The sequence below is a fragment of the Hemitrygon akajei genome, chromosome 23 (genome assembly GCF_048418815.1).
Source record: "Hemitrygon akajei chromosome 23, sHemAka1.3, whole genome shotgun sequence".
Lineage (NCBI taxonomy): Eukaryota > Metazoa > Chordata > Chondrichthyes > Myliobatiformes > Dasyatidae > Hemitrygon > Hemitrygon akajei.
Window position 1 is genome coordinate 47858463 of NC_133146.1, and position 24231 is coordinate 47882693.

The 24231-nt window shown below is 38.9% G+C and overlaps 1 protein-coding gene across 4 annotated transcripts in view; it reads right to left on the reverse strand.

The window, feature by feature from the left end:
• Positions 1–23823, reverse strand: part of mki67 (marker of proliferation Ki-67) — a 48755-nt gene extending 24932 nt beyond the window's left edge. Inside the window, exons 1-9 of one of the 4 annotated variants that reach the window (XM_073027571.1) lie at positions 23710–23823; positions 17871–17982; positions 17710–17791; positions 17513–17628; positions 15089–15173; positions 9587–9668; positions 5979–8468; positions 3950–4194; positions 1661–2258 (exon numbers count right to left, since the gene is read on the reverse strand). In XM_073027571.1, coding sequence (XP_072883672.1) covers positions 1661–2258; positions 3950–4194; positions 5979–8468; positions 9587–9668; positions 15089–15173; positions 17513–17628; positions 17710–17791; positions 17871–17962 — 3790 coding nt within the window. In that variant the 5' untranslated portion in view covers positions 17963–17982; positions 23710–23823. Of the gene's footprint in view, positions 1–1660; positions 2259–3949; positions 4195–5978; positions 8469–9586; positions 9669–15088; positions 15174–17512; positions 17629–17709; positions 17792–17870; positions 17983–23460; positions 23608–23709 lie in introns of those variants that run through there. The other 3 variants (XM_073027572.1, XM_073027570.1, XM_073027573.1) reach the window with 3 other exon arrangements.
• Between the last annotated feature and the right edge of the window lie 408 nt (positions 23824–24231).

Below are 24231 nucleotides of genomic sequence, written 5' to 3' on the forward strand. Positions count from 1 at the left end.
AAGGAAAAAAAAAATCAAGAAATTTAAACAATTATATTTTCAAAATATCTAGAAATCACTTTATTGCCATAGCAAGTTCAGTTAATCCTAATTATGTGTGTTTTCACATATTAGAGTTGTGTTTTGTGAGCATCAAGAGATAGTTTCTCTGTTGAAGTAGAAACATACTACTTTCTAACCACAATAAGGCGAATGACATCAAAACAAAATTGTCTCAAATAAATATATGCATACTGCCAAATGAAAGCCATTGACTAACAGGACATTCGTGCTTAGTTGCTCAGTGTCACGTAGTCACAATTTGTGATATAATGAAAGCATTTTATAAATCGATTGTATAAGCAAGAGACTAAAAATAATCATTCTTTATAGTCATCAGTAAGGGGGAAAAAAAATTATTTTCTGAAAGTATTGGTAAATCCAGTGAACCAGGGTCTTGTTTGTAACACAAGTGGGAAGAATATACCCATATAACATTAAATCTTTTGGACAAGCTATCTGGTTTTTAAGCAATAGAAATCCTAAATTCTCAGACAAATGAAAGAATTATTTTTAGTCTTCCCTGTTACACTGCCAAACCTATCCATATAGATATACAAGCAATTTACCTGACCATTTATCTCATTACTGAATTTAAATGACCAATCAAAATCGAAGTGCGTTCAGAATTATGCCAAGAAATAAGAGCCAGAATAAAGCAATATCTATCCAAAATTTACAATTTGTCTGTACAGCAAAGGGTAATTAGTTTAACAAAACTAAAATATTTCATAGATATACCAGGGCTCATACAGAAAATTTTCAAATAAGAAATAAGTAGGGTCTGGTGTTAAAATAATTATGAGTGGTTTACATACATTCACTTTGCCAAAAGGAAAATGATTAATCCTGAAAGAAAGGATGCATTCACATGGTCTTGGAAATTCCACATTTAAGAAGCTCCCTGTGAATATGATGCAACACTGACTTGCAAGTAACAATACATTGATTCTAGCTTAAAAAGAAACTCAGCCAAAATACTACCATTTATTGAAGATAAATATCTAAAGCAGTTGTTTATATCAGTGTAGCATGATTAAAAATGAAGGAATTATTCAGCTGCCTTGCATTGATTCTTGAGCACATTAACTTTAGAACACAATAGAAGGGATAGAGAAATACTATTCTAACCCATTATTCCATTAAAATGCTGCTTGAGGCAATTCTTCTATATAATTTTTTGCCAGCAGAATTAAAATTAATTGGAAAAACACAAACCAAGCATAGTTGGATAAAATCTGTGACCTAGAAGCACAAGTATTTTTCAGTATTCCAGTGAAAGTATTTTGAATAATGTTTTATACATATAATGCTTTCTAAAATCCTTAAGACATGCTCTCCGCATTAACCAATCCAAACTATCAAAAATAGTAAGCACATTTCACTCATTGTACAAATGTTAATTTTCTTGAATCATTTATAGAAGTCCTATTCACGGGGCTCCTCAATTTGACAATTTCAATTGAACTCTAGTAATAGTGAAATTACAACAGATATACATTATTACCTGTAACCAACCAATTTGAACAAAGTTGCAATTGTTTACCTTTGTGATTTTATCACAGGAATTCGTACAATTCATACCATCTTTAATACAATATAAATTTAGGAAAAGCCGTACCCAACAAGTTGCCAACTGATGCTCCACTGTGTCTCCTGGACTGTATTTCTGCAATAAGTGAAACACTTTTTCTGGTGCTTTTCCTGGAAGCTTTTTTCCCAGAAATTGATTTCTGATGAGATGGATCCAATTGTGCCAAACTGACAGACTTGGGTGTAATATGAGACTTTACAGACTGAGGCAAGGTGGGAGGTGTAGCAACATGGGAAGTGGAGAAACACCCACTCAACTGTGGAGAACCAAAGGAACCAGCAGTAATTGGATGGGACATTCTACTGGACAAAACAGTAGATGATGCTTTGGAACGAGACTTCTTGGTATCTGATGAGGAAATCTTCCTTTGTGAAGGAATTCCTGACACAGGTGAACTCTTAACATAAGGAGAGGAGGGCAGTTTTGCTGAAGAATTCTTAACACTAGGTGATTGCTTGACAGCTAATGAAAAGGATGGCTTGACTGAAGGTGACTTCTTTGTAGTTGACTTTATGCTAGTTGTTAACGAAGACGCCTTCCAAGGTGATATTTTGCTTTTCTTAGGAGAGACACTTGCTGAAGGGTTATTTGACTTCACAGAATTTTCACTTTGTTCACTGCATTCCTTAAACAAAAGGATAAATATTGCTAATTAAGGCAAGACAAGATTAAATAAAAAAATTGGGGAAATATAATAGAAATCATGCAATCAAATTTAAAATACAATAACAGGAATAAGGTAAAGCCTAAGATTATTATGCCCATTTCCATGCTCTGTAATCCCTTAGGACTGTACTCTGTCTGGATGCAGAAAACTAATGTCCTACAATATTTTGATTAGAAGCCTGACAGCTGGTAAAAATGAGGGCATTGATATATGCTGACAGCAAAATTTGTACTCAAATTTAAAAGTTTTGCAAATAAATGTTAACTTGGAAAAAAAGCACTGCATTTTTAAAAAATTTCATCTGAATCTATTGAAACCAATGGGATCCCAGACCCTGTGCAGAAGGTATTCCAACATGATCCAAGAGGCAATTACGCAGTTTTGTATGTGGTGAATATGAGCACTCTATGGAGCAGCTTCTAACAAGAATTGACTTTCCTGGTTTTCTGCAATTTACATCAAGCACTCAAAAGCCTGCAGTTTCAACAGATAAACCATAATTTAGCCAGTGAGTTGCACCTCAATATTCATCTCACAAAGCAATATTTTAACAATAATGCTAACTTCAGTAGAATGTAAAAACCAAATTCTGCAGCATTGGAATGCTGCTTATTTAAACTCCATAAGGCAATTCAATCCAATATTTTTAAATGACAGCTCAATAGGAAACATTTTCTTCACAATGGTGTATAAAAAAATTTCCCAAACTTATACCATTTATCTTGAACTAGTTGGAAAACAATTTATTGCATTCAGCTTTCCATGTATTCACATGGTGTTTGAAGAAATTGCTTAATAATCAGCAGACTTGTTGATATTTTCCTCAGCAAAGTAGGAAAATTAAATGAAATGTCAACCAGATGAATTGGCAGCTTCTATTTCTAGGGTGGGACACCAAAACAAAATAATTTTCAAATGACTGTACCTAGGCAGTAAATTACAAGTTACACAGCCTACCTGCAATCAATTTAGGTAAAAACAACCTGATCTTCAGAAACTACTGGAGCTTAGAGCATTATGAAATCCACTTCACATAATTATCAATGAAGAGGATTATTGTCCAATACAAAGTGTCTTTAAAATAACAATTACGAGAAATTATTACTCATTTCTATAGGGTAAACCAAGTTTGTTTTAAACCTAAATTTACTGTTAACTGAACTTTAATCCAATATGCATATGCCATGACAGTAATATAAAGTGTCTTTATTTGTATGTTTTTTCTTTTTAAAACTTCAGCTCAAAACTATAGATTTCCACACCCAATACGTAACTGTTGTCATGCTAAATTCTTGCCACAAGGTGGTGACCAACATAGTTGTACAAAGTGTTTATTATTTTAATACCCATTTGAAGACGCTGGATGGTGCTGTGGGGAAACAAGAACAATGCTGTTCTTTACAACACCATTAGTGAAGTTTTACATGGTAAGACAATGCACTTTCTAGTGATTAACTGCCAAATGAACTAGCAGGCCACATATGGAAGCAATTCAGATTCTTAGTATCACCATTCCATACATATTATGCAATTTTTTTTGGAAATGGATCAGACCACAACAATTTAGACACTGTTTGACTTAATACATTATCCACAAGCTTTCTGGCTGAGCTTTCATAACACAACCATAAATGCACATTGATAGTTACCTGAATTGTACGTGTGTGTATCCCTATACTGGACGTACGTTTCAGCACTGCACGTGGTGCAAGACGAAATGGTGTGCACACTCGTGTCGGAGTACCTCCCTTTCGCAGAGGAGAGCATGGTGGCATACGCTTGTCAAATAGTTCTGGACTTAAATTTGCGCCAAAAGAGACTCTCTTTCTCTTTAAATCTGCTCCATCAAAGTTTTCATTTTCACTTCTGCGCTTTTTGGATATGTATTGGACATCTAATAGGAAAAAATAAAATGAGACACTACTAAAAACAAGAAATGATTTTGTAGTTTTAAAATGTAACTTTGCAATATATAGATTAATTACAATGTTGCCAGAGAAAATGAAGAAAAACTTTTTATATAAAATTCACCTCATATAATGAACAGTAATGCAGCACATCTAGTGCATTACAATACATCAAGTTCACAGCAAAATGCCAATTGTACTCAAAAGGAATGTCAATCACAAGATTTAAGAAACAGGAGTCCTTCATCTGGGCCATCTTAACCATGTCAGTATCAAATGGCAAATGATACCAGTTAATTCATTCTTTCCAGGTTTGCACTAAATCAGCCACCAGCTTCTCAATAGTTATTCACTATGTATGAGTGAATTTACAGGATTGGTTGGATGAGCAATCCATTTTACATGTATTTACTCAGTCTTTATTATGTACAGCTGATATAGAGTACATTTCAATCTTGCCACTTAACTAGAATCAGTTTTATTTTCAACATCAAATACATTGTTTTGATGCTTTACTTATAATTGACTATATTTTCAAGCATGGAACTGAATCTATGTGGAAAAAACTTCACAGGCAGAAAACTAATCTTCAACTGATAGCATGTATTATACAGTGCTAGACAAATAAATTTTTCAACCTATCAAGTTTTTACCAGTACAGTTATTCCCTGAGTTACAAACGTCCGACTTACGGACAACTCGTACTTACGAATGGATTGCCATAAAGCCTATTATATTAAAAATTCATTGGCTCAAGGAAGGAGAACGCCGTCTACCATTTTAAGTCGGATCACGTTGCCGTTAACACCATATTGAGTGTGTAACCTTGCATTTGGTTTAAATTTTTCCTAGCATGATTCACCGACCCCCCCTTTTCCAGTCAGTACCGCCCCTACTTGTCCCATTTAACCTGTCTCAGCGTGGGTGGACTTTAGGACCCAGGGGAGCTCAGGACTCGCCACCCACAGCTGTTGCTGAATCCGCAGTGTTTCTGTTCCGTTGACAGACACGGTAAACGAGTTAAAGTTACTGATCGATAATTCCCAACTCGGGTTTAATTCACTCTATGATGAAGAATTTGTTGCAAGTAGGGGTTGGTTCAATTGTTTCAAAGTGAGGGCAAATTAACATAATATTAAAGTGCAAGGTGAAGCAGCGAGTGCCACTGTAAGTGCTGCAAGTGATTTTCCTGAAATGTTGAAAAAAATTATTGAGGGAGGTTGTTTGCCAGACCAAATATTTAATGTAGACGAGATTGGCTTATGCCTAAAAGGACCTACATTTCAAGAGGAAAAAATGCACCAGGACATAAGGCATCGAAGGATAGGCTAACCTGTTCCGACTTGCGTACAAATCCAACTTAAAGACAGACTTAGGAACCCAGGAACTGCCTGTATATCCGTTCGAAAACCCACAAATACCCACTTTTACTAATCTCATTTCCGAACACTTAGTCTGCAGATGCACTGCAGTTTAGAAATTGTATTCCTTGGGCTCAATAGAAAGGAATTTCATAAACAAATATCTATATGATAAGGGGGATATTTTTGCCACAATCTTCAATTCAGAGCTAAAAATTCCATCTGAAATTGTAGCAGATTCTTTGTTGTTGGTGAATGGATCAACATATGCAAATAAAAACTTATTTAATTCTTCATCAAGCATAGTCATAGGTGCCACGTGGCTTCTTCCTACGAGGAAATATTTATTTAACTGTCTAGAATGCCATTTGGTGAAATGGACATGACAAACAATTTGTACAGCAACTCACTTTTCTCAGATTGTTTGTTGGTCAAGTTTCCATGTGGACTTCCAGATGTCCGCTCCTTTCTCTTCAAGCTTTCTACTTTGGTGCTGTGCTTATCTTCATTACTTTCAACCCTTTTACTTATCTGAAAAGGTGAAGAGGGAGAGACACTACCTCTCAGTGTAGATGAGTTGGATAAAGGATCTGAAATCTCTGTAGTTTGCATATTTTCTTTACGTAGTGATGATCTACGTTGATTTCTGGGGGTGTCAACATGCTGTTTTTCTAACAATTTATCTTCAGACTCAGATTTGACTGCCTGCCCTCCTTGAGCATATACAACTCCTGCATTTCTGTCATGTAATGATGATCTACCATGCCTTTTGGGTGTGTTCGTCTTATCTTCACTTGCTTTATCTTGGATGCATCCCATGTTGACCAATTTAACTTCACCACAGGATTTTGCAATTGAAGGTTCAGAAACATTTGTAAATTCAATTTTCTCTGAGTGAATATCTGTTGCTTCCATTTTACCACGTAAAGATGGTCTGCCATGTCTTTTGGGAGTATCAACCTTTCCTTTATCTATTTTAGCTGCAGTGCACCCCACATCAACCAAATTATTTTCCACTTCTGACTGTGCAGTTAAGTATTTTGATACATGTATAATTTCACTTTGCACTAATTGATCAGCTGCAGCTTCCACATTTTTGTTACGCAATGATAGTCTGCCACTTCCTTTAGCAGTGTTAACCGTTCTCTCTTCTATATTAATTGCCATGAAGCTCATATCAACAGAACTATTTTCCTCTTGTAAAAGTTCAGCTGAAGATTCCACATTTGTAGATTCATTAATATTTTTATCACCCACATTTTTATTATGTAGTGATGATCGTCTTCGCATTTTGGCGGTGTCACTTTTTTCCTCACCCATTTTGACTAACTTAAGTCCCTTGTTGGCTTTATCATTTTCTGTTCCCGATTTTGCAACTGAAGAATCAACATTTGTCAATTCAACTTGCTTTGGATCAATATTTGCACTATCCACATTTTTAATACATGATGATTGGCTTCGTCTTTTGGGGGTGTCGGCTTTCTCTCCTATATTAACTGGTATGAGTCCCAAGTTGACTGTATTACTTTCAATGCTTGACTTTTCAACTGATGTTTCCAAAACATTTGTTGATTCAGCTTGCTTGGAATCAATATTTGCACCACCCACATTACTATTATGTAATGATGACCGTTTTTGCCTTTTGGGAGTGTCAACCTTTCCCTTGTATGTTTTAACTGGCATGAGTCCCTTGTTGTCGCTATCATTTTCCATTCCAAATTTTGTAACTGAAGATTCCAAAACATTTGTCGATTCAACTGGTTTTGAATCAATATCTGCACTTTCCATGTTTTTATTGCGCAATGATGACCGGCTTCGTCTTTTGGTTGTGTCAATCTTCTCATCTATTTTAATGGGCACAAAACCCAAATTGACTTTATTACTTTCCATGCCTAATCTTGCAAACGAAGATTCCAAAATATTTGGAACTTGCTTTGACTCAATATCTGCATCACCCACGTTTTTATTACCAATTGCTGCTCTGCCTCGCCTTTTGGGAGTATAAACATCTTCTTCATCTTTTTTAACGGGTGTACATTCTGTATGAACTAAATTATTTTCCACCCCAGATTTCACAACTGAAGGTTCTGAAAACTTGTTAAATTCAGCTGGTTCAGATTTAACATTTGCACCTTCCACATTTTTGCTTTGCGCTGACTTTTCAACCAAATCTGAGTCTTTTTCCACCGACGGTTCAAGAATATCTTCAAAATTCTTTGGAGCTGACTTGCGATTCATAAATTGGCTCTTATGTTTTCCTTTCGGTGTTTCTTTAGTTGCCTGATCATTTCTTAGCTCTTTCCCTTTTGCACCCTTTGTTAAGGATGTTGTTGGTGTAACCTTTGCAACAGAAGTTGGCTGTTCTGTGAATTTATTTATCTCCATTTTGTTTTTCTTAGGAGTGTTTATGTCAGCAGTAGATGCTGAGAAGGCTGCATTTGTAAAATCTTCAATTAGTAGAGGATTCAATTCCCTCATTTCTTTATTTTCATCTGCTTTTGCCAACATTTTCTCTTCCGGTCTAATATTACTCATTCTCCTTGACATTTGCCCATTTGCTGATGCCCGAAGACTTTTACCATTTTGAGAAATTGTGGCATTGGATTGCTTTGCTGGAGTGCATGTTTGCTTTATCAAGTCTGCACTGTTTTCTTCAACTGATTCAGACATATCAACTTTGTTTGATTTAGTCTGAACTGATTTTGTGGCCTGCTGCTTGACCATTTCATAAAGTTTGGTAAAAGGTGATAAATTGTCTGAATCTGTAGGTTTCTCATCATTAAGTAGCTTTGTGAAACTTCTTCTGTGCTGGTTCTGTAAACCAGGATCTTCCTTTTCGTTTGGGGTAACCTTTGGAGATTTTGTTGATACTCTTAAGCCTTTATCCACTTTTATCTTATCTGACAAGAAAACACAAAATTTGAAAAGGAGACTGTAAAGTTTATGGCCAACTGAAATTTAAATTTAAGAAGGTCAAAGTACAAGATGTTTCATTTTTCTTAATGTAAACTGAAAAATTAACTAGTTCTTGAAATGCATTACATATATACAAGACATAAATTAATAGTGTACTGTCTGAAAAACTTGTTAAGTTATAAGTAACTCCAAATCACATTACTTCCTGATAATGAAGTATCATCCTGGATATGTCTCATCTCCAATGCAATGCGGGAAAAGTAACCTACCTAACCTTGAAATTAGCAGCTATCAGGAATAATAATTAGCAAAAAGTGAAACACTTTTAACCATAAATTGTATCAGATTTGCTGGAACTGGCAATTAAGTAAATTTAGCCTTAGTATATTTAGTTAGAACAGTATGAGCTGTACTATATAGCTGAAGGGGTTGCAAGCATCAAGTCAAAAATATACACAATTATTACTGAAAGAAGGCAGCATTGTTTCTCTCATGCAAAATTTACAAATGGACATCTTCAAACTTTCTTTTGGATGGATCTGTTCTCTATTCTCTAACTGAATCTTTATAGAAAAACCACCTTCAACTAAAAAGTTAAAAGTATTCCCATCTAAGAGCAGTTGCTTCAGTATTTAAAGTACTTGATAGAGGAAAAAGTGCATTTGCTTACAGTTCATCCACAACTTTAAATTTTTATCCTTTATAATTAACACTGCCAGACTTCATATATTGCTTAGAGGGTGCACAAAAGCAAGCTATTAAAAGTTAAACCAATGATCACCAACACCTGGAATGTCTTGACAATAGTGAAAGCATATCACGTGAAATCTTCACGTCACCCCAATCTAGACACACAATGTCATTTCTTTATTACGGAGTCAAAATCCAGGGGAAAAAAACTCCTCCTAACAGCTCTATGAGAACACTTTAAGGTTACCTTGTCATGCAGGTGAACCAGATAATTCACCACCCAAAGTGGGTAGCAAACAATGATCTGAAATTGTATTACAAAAGTAACTGTGAATCAGATGTGCCTGAAAAGCCACATTCAGTGCACAAGTTAATGCATTAATTTGCTATATACTGTACAAGAAATACCAACCAGATTTATATTCACTCGAAGGCGACTGATCATTAATGGAAGGCTGTGAATCACCATCTACTCCCTGTTGAACATGAAGAACCTGTTAATTCAAATATAATCATATTAAGAATATAGGGGAAAAACTGAGCTGAGCAGTGAGAATTGCAACATTTCTAATCATTGAGTGTCATTTCCAAGGTCCTCGTGTTTTAGAAGCAAGAAATAAATGAAAAACGATAAAGCCAAAATATTAATCCCTGTAAAAAATAAAATCAATCAGAAAAAATATTGTTTCTTAAACAAGCACTTAAGTGCAAGATGTAGAATATCCTCAATGTCAGTCCAGAATTTCCAACAAATTATCAAATAAGTAAAACCTAGGAATGATAAATAGACAAAGAAATGAGAAGGGAGTAGACCTTATTACTAGATTTACATTAGTATCAAATTTAAAACTAATTTAGACAAAAGGACTCAATTCAGAAGGCATGGAAAGAAGAGAGTATTACCTGCAAATTAAATTGAATGCAAAGTACACGGCTGTATTTAAGAAAGGCAAAAAAGAGAAAACAAAACTTGACTTAGAATTTGAAGAGAACTATGAATTCTACTGAACTCACCACCAACTTCTGCTTTTGACAGAATGACAACTAACACAGAGGACACTAAATAAATTCCTTTAAGCTTGTGTCCATCAACACCCCCCCCCCCCCACTGCATCATTTTACACCATCTGGTGATTGAGCAGAAGTCTACTGTAACTTGAATTGGCTCAGTGTTACTCCATTACACTACACTTCTCGAGATTACAGTTTACTTCATTAAAAGGGATCCAATATGGCTGATGATAAATAATTAAAATAAAAAATTTTCAGACAAAGTACCTTCTCCCCTCCACCTCAGTTAATTAACCAGTCAAAAGTAATATTGGTATCAGAAGGAAAAAGAAAAAAAAATCAAAAAATTTGAATAGAAAACCTACAGCTCAATACAGGCCCTTCGGTCCACAAAGCTGTGCCGAACATGTCCTTACCTTAGGTCTACCTAGGGTTACCCATAGTCCTCTATTTTTCCTAAGCTCCATGGACCTATCCAGGAGCCTCTTAAAAGACCTTATATTTTTAGCCTCCGCTGCCGGCAGCCCATTCCATGCACTCAACACTCTGCGTAAAAAACTTACCCCGATATCTCCTCTGTAACTACTTCCAAGCACCTTAAAATTATGCCCGCTCACACTAGCCATTTCAACCCTGGGAAAAAGCCTCTGACTATCCACACGATCAATGTCTCTCGTTATCTTGTACACCTTTATCAGGTCACCCCTCATCCTCCATCACTCCAAGGAGGAAAGGCCGAGTGCACTCAACCTATTCTCATAAGGTATGCTCCCCAATCCAGGCAACATCTTTGTAAATCTCCTCTGCACACTTCCTATGGTTTCCACGTCCTTCCTGTGGTGAGGCGACCAGAATTGAGCACAGTACTCCAAGTGGGGTCTGACCAGGGTCCTATATAGCTGCAACATTATCTCTCGACTCTTAAACTTAATCCCATGGTTGATGAAGGCCAATGCACCGTATACCTCCTTAACAACAGAGTCAACCTGCATAGCAGCTTTGAGTGTCCTATGGGCTAGGACCTCAAGATCCCTCTGATCCTCCACACTGTCAAAAGTCTTATTATTAATGCTATATTCTGCCATCATATTTGACCTACTAAATTGAACCACCTCACACTTACCTGGGTTGAACTCCATCTGCCACTTCTCAGCCCAGTTTTGTATCCTATCAATGTTCTGCTGTAACCTTTGACAGCCCTCCATCCTATCAACAATACCCTCAACCTTTGTATCATCAGCAAATTTACTAACCCATCTCTCCACTTCCTCATCCAGGTCATTTATTTTTAAAAAATCACAGAGTAGGGGTCCCAGAGCAGATCCCTGAGACACACCACTAGTCACCGACCTCCATGCAGAATATGACCACTCTCTGTCTTCTGAGGGCAAGCCAGTTCTGGATCCACAAAGCAATGCCCCCTTGGATCCCATGCCTCCTTACTTTCTCAATAAGCCTTGGATGGGGTACCTTATCAAATGCCTTGCTAAAATCCAAATACACTACATCTACAGCTCTACCTTCATCTACGTGTTCAGTCACATCCTGAAAAAATTCAATCAGGCTCTTATGCCATGCCATGCTGAATATTCCTAATCATATTATGCCTCTCCAAACGTTCATAAATCCTGCCTGTCAGGATATTCTCCGTCAACTTACCAACCACTGAAGTAAGACTCACTAGTCTACAATTTCCTGGGCTATCCTTACTCCCTTTCTTGAATAAGGGAACATCCGTAACCCTCCAATCCTTTGGAACCTCTCCCGCCCTCATTGATGATGCAAAGATCATCGCCAGAGGCTCAGCAATCTCCTCTCTCGCTTCCCACAGTAGCCTGGGGTACATCCTGTCCGGTCCCGGTGACTTATCCAACTGGATTCTTCCCAAAAGCCCCAGCACATCCTCTTCCATAATATCTGCATGCTCAAGGTCACTGGTTTACGACCTTGGTTGTTGGTAGTGAGACTTTTAACAAGGAGAGGCTGATGATAGGGCAAACCTGCAGACAACCGAATGAGTTGCAACATAAAAGACAGACACAATGGAAAAGGATGCATACAGGATTAAGGCATTATATTTGTATGTGCGCAGTATATACAACAAGGTTGAGTATGGTTGCTCCAGCACATCCTCTTCCTTAATATTTACATGTTCAAGCTTTTCAGTCCGCTGCAAGTCATCCTTACAATCTCCAAGATCCTTTTCCCTAGTGAATACTGAAGCAAAGTATTCATTAAACCCCTTCTATCACCTCCGGTTCCATACATACTTTTCCACTGTCACACTTGATTGGTCCTATTCTCTCACATCTTATCCTCTTGCTCTTCACATACTTGTAGTAGAATGCCTTGGGGTTTTCCTTAATCCTGTCCGCCAAGGCCTTCTCATGGCCCCTTCTGGCTCTCCTAATTTCATTCTTAAGCTCCTTCCTGATGGCCTTATAATCTTCTAGATCTCTTTCATTGCCTAGTTTTATGAACCTTTCATAAGCTCTTTTCTTCTTGACTAGAATTACAATAGTCTTTGTACACTACGGTTCCTGTACCCTACCATCCTTTCTGTCTCATTGGAATGTACCTATGCAGAACCACACACAAATATCCCCTGAATATTTGCCACTTTTCTTTTGTATGTTTCCCTAAGAACATCTGTTTCCAATTTATGCTTCCAAGTTCCCGCCTGATACCCTTATATTTCCTCTTACTTCAATTTGCCCTGACTTGTCTGTTCCTATCCCTCTCCAATGCTGTGGTAAAGGAGTTAGAATTGTGATCACTATCTCCAAAATGCTCTCCCAGAGAGAACAGACATCTGACCAGGTTCATTTCTCAGTACCAGATCAAGTACAGCCTCTCCTCTTGTAAGCTTATCTACATATTGTGTCAGAAAACCTTCCTGAACACACCTAACAAACTCCACTCCGTCTAAGCTCCTCACTCTAGGGAGATGCCAATCAATATTTGGGAAATTAAAATCTCCCAACACAACAACCCTGTTATTATTACACCTTTGTAGAATCTGTCTCCCTATCTGCTCCTCAATGTCCCTGTTACTATTGGGTGGTCTATCAGAAACACCCAGTAGAGTTATTGACCCCTCCCTGTTCTTAACTTCCACCCACAGAGTCTCCGTAGACAACCCGTCCATGACTTCCTCCTTTTCTGCAGCTCTGACACTATCACTGATCACAGTGCCATGCCCCACCGTTTTTGCCTCCCTTCCTGTCCTTTCTGAAACATCTAAAGCCTGGCACTTGAGGTAGCCATTCCTGCCCCTTCACCATTCAAGTCTCTGTAAGGACCACAACACCATTTCTCCAAATGCTGATCCACACTCAAAGCTCATCCACTTTGTTCATAATACTCTTCGCATTAAACACATTTCAAACCATCAATCTGAGTGCATCCCTTCTCGATCACCTGCCTATTCTCCCTTTCACAGTCTCCAAGCTTTCTCTATTTGTGAGCCAACCTCCCTTTCCTCCATCACATCAGTTTAGTTCCCACCCCTCAGCAATTCTAGTTTAAACTCTCCCCAATAGCCTTAGCAATGTTGGTACCAATGACATAGGCAAGAAAGTTTAGGGAGTTGGAAGGAGGCCGAATAGCAGGACCTCCGTGGTGCTAATCTCGGGATTACTCCCAGTGCCATGAGGTCATGAAGGTCAGAACAGGAAGATAGCGCAGATGAATGAGTGGCTGAGGAGATGGTGCCAGGGGAAGGGTTTCAAGTTCTTGGATCTTTGGAGCATTGCGCATATTCAAATAATGCCTTGGGGATAAAAATGGAGAGGGGGAGAGGGGGAGATGATGAAAATGTTTGCTTGTCAAGATGAACAAAAATTTTCATATCTACAATTTATCCTATTTCTCTATAGTCACAACAGACTACTATTTTGAAGTTTTCATAGATGCAGCATGCAGTCTAAATCCTAGATAACCTCCTATGGGTTCATGATGCAGTGTATCTTAACCGGTAGCATCACAGCCTGGAATGGAAAGACCAATGGCCGGGATAGGACAAGTATGCAGAAAGAGGTGGATAAGGCCCAGTCCATTAAAGGCAAAGCCCTCCCCACCATTGAACCATTTACCAGGAGCACTGCCACAAAAAAAGCAGCATCCAACATTAAGAACCCCCCCCCACCAACATCCAAGGCTCTCTTCTCACTACTACTAATGGGCATGAGGGACAGGTGTCTTAGGTCTCACATTACCAGGATCAGGAACAGTTACTACTCTACAACCACAAGGCTCCTGAACCAGCACGGATAATGTCACTCAACTCAACTCTGAACTGATTCCACAACATACATTCATTTTCAAGGACTATACAACTCTTGTTCTCAGTATCATTTATTTGCACAATTTGCCTTTTACTCATTGGGGGTTTGTCAGTCTTTGCTTTTGTATAGTTTTTTCACAACGTCTATTGAATTTCTTATTTCTTAAATGCCTGCAAACAAATGAATCTCCAGGTAGTGTATGACTTTTATGTACTTCAATAATAAATTTAATTTGTTTACAAATTAACTACTAGTTACTACAAATTTGCACACATGCATTATACATCACATTTCCATTGACAAGTGGCTGTAATATCATTTAGAAAATTCTGAGCCTTCATCTGGACTGGAAAAGTCCTGGTCAGACCAGAAGGCCCAAAATCATCTGTTTACTCTTTTCCATAAATGCTGCCTGGCCTGCTGAGATCCTCCAGCATTTCCTGTGTGTTGCCTACAAAAACTCCATGTTATTTTTCTCAGTAATTTCTTAAGTGTAGAATTTAGATTTTAGCCATGTTATGTTTGGAAATAAGAAAGAGGACCGAGTAACTGACATACTGTCTTTCTCTCTCCCCCTTCCCCTTTTCTTATTACCACATAAGAATATATGCACATACTTGTAGAGTTTCATTCTTCAAGGTTAATGAATTCCGTTTTTTCCTTGGGCTAGTGTTGTGCACCGAATCCAAAGGATATTCAAATCTAATACCAAAAAGAATAAAATAAATTTATTTCCAGGATATTCGCCACATTAAAGCAGAAGTTACAAGTGAATGAGTAACAAATTTTACTGGAGAAATGGACTTGTGGATCGCAGGTTTTCAACCTGAAATATTCACAGTTCCTTTCCTCCCAGATGCTGCTCAGTCCACCAACACAGGATTTACATATACCTTCTGTGAAAGCTGAATTTCTGAAAATTTTCTCAGAAACTCACCGGTAGGCAGTATAAAACATTCCAATTCTAAGCTCACTATGAAATTCAGCATGGAAGAGGAAATTTGGAATAAATGCCTAACACAAATGCAATGAAAAATTTTACAACATTGTCAAAAAAAGAGTACATCATTCTTTAATTGGAATGTAAATGAATGATGCAAGGCATTCATTCAGGTAATAATTCTGTAATTTAAATCTTCAAGATTTAATTTTTCTAATATATATATATATTGAGTATTTCAAAGCTTCTCTGTACCCACAAACTTGGTTTACTGCTCCTAAGGATTCTTAACTTTCAGTTGTTTCAAAGTGCAAAGGAAATATTAAGTTTTAAAAGTTTTTTAAAAAATGACAATTCCAGCTATATTTAAGTCACTTAACTGTCTCTCCATCTTTCCAATTAAACTCATTTTATTCATTTCACACTCCAGACTATATTCAAGGTGCAGAAGAACCTTGCCACATGCAAACTGACAGCAAGCAATGCACAACCAGATTTTCACATTTATAGTGTAATTTAAATGTAATAGCTAACATGATATTCAAGAGATTTTGAGGCAAATTAATGAAAAATTAGTGAATGTTTTCTTATATGAGGATAGTCTGTAATGAATTATAACACATGACAAAACTATGCACCCAGTTACACAAGGAGTCAGAAAATTACAGCAGAAATAGTAAATACTCTGTGCTGTCCCTTTTAAAAAAGATAAATAGATTCAACTTAGCATTTTATATTTGGTTATTTCTCCAAGGTGATGGCTTTTGCACACCGTCCATATGTCATTTGCTTGCTAAATGACACTGTAAAAAGTCAAGGTTCCAAATATCACTCCATTTCTTCCCACTTGCAAATTCTCCAGCAACTCTTGCATCACAATACTCACAGTTACTGTAACTACAGGTTCTATATTGTACACAAATATATTTTGCAGCTGCACATTCCCGACTACACGAGCTTTCGGTGTAGCAGTTTCAACTGTTTCATTAAGACATTCCACTTTAAATGAATTAGCAGTTCTTTTGTGCTTCATGCCCTTTGTTTCTTTGGAATTTGACAGTGAATCGATAATTTCTTCAAAACAGTATAAATAAGCCAGATCTAAAATCTGCAATTTAATCATTGTGAACTCAACGTTGTCAACACTGCCCGCATCAGAAACCGGAAAAGTGATTGTGCACAATCGTGAAATATACTTAACATGCCAATGAGGTAGACTGTGACCTTATGTGAGATGTTTAAATCCCTTTGTGCGCTAGTAGCAAAAGATGTGGGCTGGATGGTGGTGTAGTGGCATCAGCACTGGACTTAAAAGCAGATGATCATGAGTTCAAACCCAGCCAGGTCCCAACCTAGGTAGCAGCAGTATCTGCAAGGAATAAAGGCCTGGAAATCTATTTCCATATCTTTCCATGGAAACCCTATGGTCTATGAGCTTAATGACTGAACAGCAACAACAAACAAAAGATGTTTATGTGTGCGTTAGAGGGAACATTGGATCACACGTGTATCCATTTTGCAAATTCTCATTTAATTGGAATTTAGATGCCACGGCAGTGCAGCAGGTAGCACAATGCTATTACAGCTCAGGGCATTTCAGAGTTCAATTCCAGTGCCATTCTGTAAGGATAGCCTGTTTGTTCTCCCCATGGAATGTGTGATTTCTCTCTGGGTGCTCCGGTTTCCTCCCACAATCCAAAGACGTACAAGATAGGTTAATTGCCTTTGTAAATTGTCCCATGATTAGGTTAGAATTAATTGGGTTTGGTCAGTGCTGCTGGGGTGGCGTGGCTCGAAGGTCTTATTCCGCGCTGTACCACTAAATAATAAATGGTTTACAAAGAAACATTTTAAAATATGACAAAAATATACTCTTGGCTATATAATCTAACAGCATAGCTCTTTATGATGTCTGCACAGTGGTTTTAAAGCAAGGGACAATTATTAATAAAGTTTAAACATTTTTAAAATCACATAATTATAAAACACCCTTGGATATCTATTGCTACATTAATGCCGCCTACCTATCAATTATATAGGACTATCAACTAAACCAAGCTAAGCCATTAGTAGAGACCCTTTAGTTTAAGATCCTACTTACCTGAAAGAACGATCAATAACAGTAAATGTATCACGATGTTTCAGTCTTTCCGAATGTGGAATAATTTTACCATTTAACAGTGTTTGATTTACTTCACTCAAATTAGTTAGAATAACCTGAAAAGGAAAACAGTATTAAATGTAGTACAATGGTGTTAAGTCTACTGTTGTTAAGTCTAATGATAAAAAAAAAATCACCTCATTATTTTCATTCACTTCAAGCTTACAATGTTCTTTTGAAACATGAGGTAACTGGATACGTATGTCACATTCTGACTTCCTACAGAAAGAAAACAAATGGAAAAGTAAATGACACTGTAGAACAGTTGCATAAAGAACCACAAGTAGAGCAGCCTTACCTTCCAAATAAACATGAAGATGATGTCAAAGGAAAATTGTATCCATCTGCTCCAGTACGCTTGATTACTATAATTTTGCCAAAAAGGGGCATTTTTGACAATGTTTTCTTACCTGTAAGCATAGTTTTAAAATTAGTAAGTTGCACTGAGAATACTCTTCTGTGCAATGTCACAACAACATACTTAAAACATGACATACTGAATAAAGTATCCTTGCAGTAAAATACAGTTAAGGAGCAGGGTGATGTATTTTCCAATGGGCAGCAAGCCACCTGAACTCATTGATCTTCAACATTTTGAACACATTTTCACTGCTGTGGACTCTCAGGTGCAGTACTACACTGGAAAGCCGGTGATGGTGGGATGGGAGTGGAGGCTTGCAGAAAAGCAATGTGGAATGGCCCTCCAAATTAATAGATTGCCTTGGCGAGCAACCAAGTTCACCAGCTGGCAAAGATGCTTTTTGGATGGAAATATCTATGCGTGTCTAGCATTGAAATAAATCAAATAAAAAAGTTTACTTGTATTCAATCACACACAATGAGCCTGCTTGACCTGAATCATGGCAATTTGCTGAGGTTCAACAGTGTAATTGTTGGGAAACCTAAGTTGATGTCCATGAACTCAATGCACACAAATATGAGGAAATTATAGTAAAAAAAAGTAGCACTTCAATGAGAGAAAAAAATTCACTTAAGTCACAATCAAGAGAACGCAAAATACTCTGCAGATGCTGGGGTCAAAGCAACACACACAACACACTGGAGGAACTCAGCAGGTCAGGCAGCATCAGTCCTGACAAAGGGTCTCAGCCCGAAACATTGACTGTTCATTTCCACGGATGCTGCCCGACCTGCTGAGTTCCACAAGCAAGAGAAAATCTGCAGATCCAAGCAACACTCAAAATGCTGGAGGATCTCAGCAGGCCAGGCAGCATCTATGGAAAGTACACACGTTTCAGGCAGAGACACTTCGACAGGACTGGAGGGAAAAAAAGATGAAGAGTAGATTTAAAAGGTGGGGGAGGAAGAGAGAGAAACACAAGGTGATAGGTGAAACCGGGAGGGAGAGGATGAAGTAAATAGCTGGTAAGTTGATTGGTGAAAGAGATACAGGGCTGGAGAAGGGGGAGTCTGATCAGAGAGGATAGAGATAGAGACTATGGAAGAAAGAAGGGGGGGGGGGAGGGAAGAGCACCAGAAGAAAGTGATGGGCAGGTGAGAAGATAAGGTGAGAGAGGGGAAAGGGGATGGGGAATAGGGAGGAGGGGGGGAATTGCCAGATGTTCAAGAAACCAACATTCATGCCTTCATGTTGGAGGCTAACCAGACAGAATACATGGTGTTGTTCCTCCAACCTGAAAGTGGCCTCATCACGACAGTACAGGAAGCCATGGATTGACATATCAGAATGTGGATAGGAAGTGGGAATTAAAATGGGTGGCCACTAGGAAATCCTGCTTCTTCTGGCAGATGGAGCTTAGGTGCTCAATAAAATGAAAAGTGGGGTGGTGGGGGGGGGGGAAGGAAAGATGTGCTTGATACTGCGATCCTGTTGGAGATGGTGGAAGTCACTGAAGTCATGCTGGTTCTGTACAATCCTCTCAATTACACTGTTAAGTTTTGAAACATTCACTTTGGGCAATATATTATTAAAATGATAAGAGTCACAAAGCAACACAACATGGATATAGGGCGTTTGGCTCAATGAGTCCATGCTAAACTCATCGTACAACCAGCAAGTCCCAATTTCCTGTGTTTAGCCCATGTACCTATGCAAGCGCTTATTAAATGATTCTACTGTACTTGTGTCAACCATTTCCTCTGGCAGTTCATTAATGATTTAGATGAGGGAATTAAATGTAGCATCTCCAAGTTTGCGGATGACACGAAGCTGGGCGGCGGTGTTAGCTGTGAGGAGAATGCTAAGAGGATGCAGGGTGACTTGGATAGGTTAGGTGAGTGGGCAAATTCATGGCAGATGCAATTTAATGTGGATAAATGTGAGATTATCCACTTTGACTGCAAGAACAGGAAAACAGATTATTATCTGAATGGTGGCCAATTAGGAAAAGGGGTGATGCAACGAGACCTGGGTGTCATTGTACACCAGTCATTGAAGGTGGGCATACAGGTACAGCAGGAGGTGAAAAAGGCAAATGGTATGTTGGCATTCATAGCAAAAGGATTTGAGTACAGAAGCAGGGAGGTTCTACTGCAGTTGTACAAGGCCTTGGTGAGACCACACCTTGAATATTGTGTGCAGTTTTGGTCCCTTAATCTGAGAAGACATTCTTGCCATAGAGGGAGTACAGAGAAGGTTCACCAGATTGATTCCTGGGATGGCAGGACTTTCATATGAAAAAAGACTGGATCAACTAGGCTTATACTCACTGGAATTTAGAAGATTGAGGGGGGGATCTTATTGAAACGTATAAAATTCTAAAGGGATTGGACAGGCTAGATGCAGAAAAATTGTTTCTGATGTTGGGGAAGTCCAGAACGAGGGGTCACAGTTTAAGGATAAAGGGGAAGCCTTTTAGGACCGAGATGAGGAAAACCTTCTTCACACAGAGAGTGGTGAATCTGTGGAATTCTCTGCCACAGGAAACAGTTGAGGCCGGTTCATTGGCTATATTTAAGAGGAAGTTAGATATGGCCCTTGTGGCTAAAGGGATCAGGGGGTATGGAGAAAAAGCAGGTACAGGGTTCTGAGTTGGATGATCAGCCATGATCATACTGAATGGCGGTGCAGGCTCGAAGGCCGAATGGCCTACTCCTGCACCTATTTTCTATGTTTCTATTCCCTATACTCACCACCCACCAACTCATGGAAAAAGTTGTCCTGCAGGTCCATTATCGATTTTTCCTCTCTTACCCCAAAAGTGTGCCCAATTGTACAAAGGTCTGATAATGGTGACCTACTTTCATTCTGATACCAGTAATTTTATAGGTTGCATGCATCTTGAGGTTATTGCTGCAGAGAGCAACTAAACAGCTGTTTAGTTTAGATGCAGAAAAGTCAGGATCCAAGGAGTTGTCCAAGAGTGACAGATTGCAGATGAACTGAGTGGTCAACAATAATAGGTACAAACTTCCACTGGAACAGGATTGGTGCATTTAGCAGAACTTTCTATAGGGGCACAATTGAGAGCATCTTGACTGGCTGCATCACTGTCTGGTGTGGGATCTAAACTTCCCTCAATTCCCTTTACAGAGTGGTGCAGACAGCCCAGCGCATCTGTAGATGTGCACTTCCCACTAGTCAGGACATGTACAAAGACAGGTGTGTAAAAGAGGCCCAAAGGATCATTGGGGACCAGAGTCACCCCAACCACAAACTGTTCCAGAAGCTACCATCTAGGAAACGGTACCACATCATAAAAGCCAGGACCAACAGGCTCCGGGACAGCTTCTTCCACCAGGCCAACAGGCTGATTAATTCATGTTGATACAATTGTATTTCTATGTTATATTGACTGCCCTGTTGTACATAGTATTTATTATAAATTACTATAAATTTCACATAACGTAAAGATTTAACTTCTCACGTACATGAAGGATGTAAGTAATAAAGTCAATTCAATTCAAACATGGACCACTATTCAGTGAACTGCAACTAACTGCTATTGTTCCAGATCATCAACCTTGCATGCATAATCTGTGAAGAAGGGTCCCAAATTTATTCTATCTTCTTCTTGTATAAATGCTCCCTAATTCCATTTAACCTGCATGGCAGTATCTTCCCATGGCCATGACACCCTGAAGCATGGAGCCCAAACAAAAAAATTATACTACAGATATACAATTATCTTCTAACTCTGGTGTCAATACTAGCATTTCATTGCTATGCTTTTGACATTGAAATTATTTATGCACATGGATTCTATGCCTCTTTCCAACTTCACCTCTTAAGCTTTTCAACATTTAAACATATAGTTTTTCTTCCAGTTCCGTTAATACTTGCTTATTAGCATGTCTTTGTGAGGAAGTTTATCCACCTAGTTTAAAATTCTTTATTAATAAAATTTGATTATGTGCCTCTTCTCCATGCTTCTGAAGTTATTAGTAAACTGCTTACCTCACCACTAGGTGAACCCTCCCAGCTAATGTCTTCATGCTTAGTTCCTCTAACTTCAACTAAAATTGCTATAAATATTCATGACATATGCCATTGATTCAAACTCTCTAGCTTAGAATTTATAATGGTAAATATTAAGACAAAACATTACCGATCCCTCATAATTTATAAAGTTTAGCCAACATTCCTTTAACAATCATCTGTAGTGTATATTATTTATATCATTGCACATATCACTATCACTTCATTATATCACTGTCGTCTTTGGCCATTTGATCTAGTTAACTCGCGTTAAACAACAATTTCCTCATGTACATTTCCTTTCCTACAGGTTGTCACTGACTGCCCTTGCGGAAGTCAATCAATTATTCTTTGTTAATTTAATTAAAAAACAAAGCACAAAAAAGATTTTAAAAAACATTACAGTAAAAACAGAAAGCTGGATAAATTGTACCACTTGTGAAAGGGATCATTGTCAGCTCTGCTTGATTTCACACTGTTGTGCGTAGACATAGAACCTGTAACATGACAGATCCTTCACAGCACCGACACCAAATTTGTCAACGGGTCACAGAGGTATTTTCAGGGGTGGGGATTGTGGTAAAGTTGTCCTACTGACAGCATCAGCCATTTCCTTGTGCCCTATGCCAGCTTCCAGCTCAATGTCATCTCTATAATCTAGAGATCAGGAGATTATTTTACAAAAGCAATCCGGGTCGATGGGACTAAGCAGTTTAAATGCTTCGGCACGAACTAGATGGGCCGAACGGGCCCGTTTCGGTGCCTTACGACTGAAACTCCAGCGCACAGCAATGATCTAACCGAAGCGTGGGCACCTTTTGAAGCACAACATCCTCCACAGAACAAGCAGGCATGTCCCACGATCAAACAGATCGACGAGATGGCGAGTCTTAAGGTAGAGGTGCAGACTCGTCCAAAGCCCCCCGGTCTGTTAGTCAGGTTTCCTTCTCAGAAACCTCCGACGTCTCCCGAATCGTCAAAGGGGAACATTGACTGTCGGATCGGCGTTAAGACAGCTCCGCAGCGTTAGAGAAATAGGATCAGAATGAACCATCAGACAACACTCCCTTCAGAAATCGAGCACCAATAAACAAAAATCTGAAGGCACAAGGCATAGCAAATGCTAGAATCCAGAGCGACAAAAAAAAGAAAACAAGATGCTGGAGGAACTCAGCGGTCGAACAGCAACTACTGTCGGTTTCACTGCATTATTTCCCCCACGGGTGCTGGTTTCCTCCAACACTTTGCACCAGATTCCAGCATCTGTGCATCCCCAAGAGACAAAACACCTCCATCACAGGGCAGATATTTAAAGCCCCTCTCGCTCCCAGAGATAAAGCGCCGCCAGCCGCCGCGGGCAGTTCAGGAACGGCGCCCAACTCTGCAAGTGGCCCTCCGCCATGCTTTTCCACTTATGGCGCATTTAACCCGAGCATCTGACGGCTTCTCACTCTCCACTTCACCGAATGAGAGCATTTAAATGACCTACCAGCCCATTCACTTCCAGAGAAACTATGTTCTTCCTCCGAGCAATTGGCGACCCGACGTGCGTCCTCGGCTCCGACTCGACGACTGATGATGAACGCCCCGCGCGCCCGCTCAAATCTCCCGCCGCCTAACCGTCACCTGCCGCCGCGGGGCCGGTCCGCACACAGACGCGGTCGGACCGCCAGGCATCCCCCTTCCCCCTCCAAAGGTAACGCATTTCTTTTCCCCTTTAAGCCGTTCATCTCCTTACCTCATAAATTACTCAATTTCTATTCTGCTCCAACGTGATTTTCGAAAAAAAACAACCGGTTCGAATTCCGGCGCCAAACGATCCGATTGGCTGGCCGCTACGGCCGATGAACTGTCATGTGACGTTCTCTTGGCAGGTCCACTGCGCTTGCGCAGTCGGGGAATGGCGATATTTTGAAGGATTCTCAAACCGTTCTTGCTTCTTTTATTAACATATCTTTTCAGAACGAAAAGTAGGAGTGTGAACTGGTAGGTTTCTAGTGAGGTGAGGGAAGGTCGGAGTGCAGTAGGTAGACGCGTTTTCAGTAAAAGTAAACCCGATAATGTTTTAAGCATTTTGGTTTTTTTTATTATTAAGTATCTTGCATGGAAGACGCGCGTTGAAGAAAATGTTTAAAAGAAAATACACAAAAATGCAGACGTTAACTATTTCACAATTTAATAGATTTTGATGGACAGCTTTTTCATAAAGAGTGGTTTGTATGTGAAAAAGGCTGCCAGAGGAAGTGGTTCCGGCTGGGAC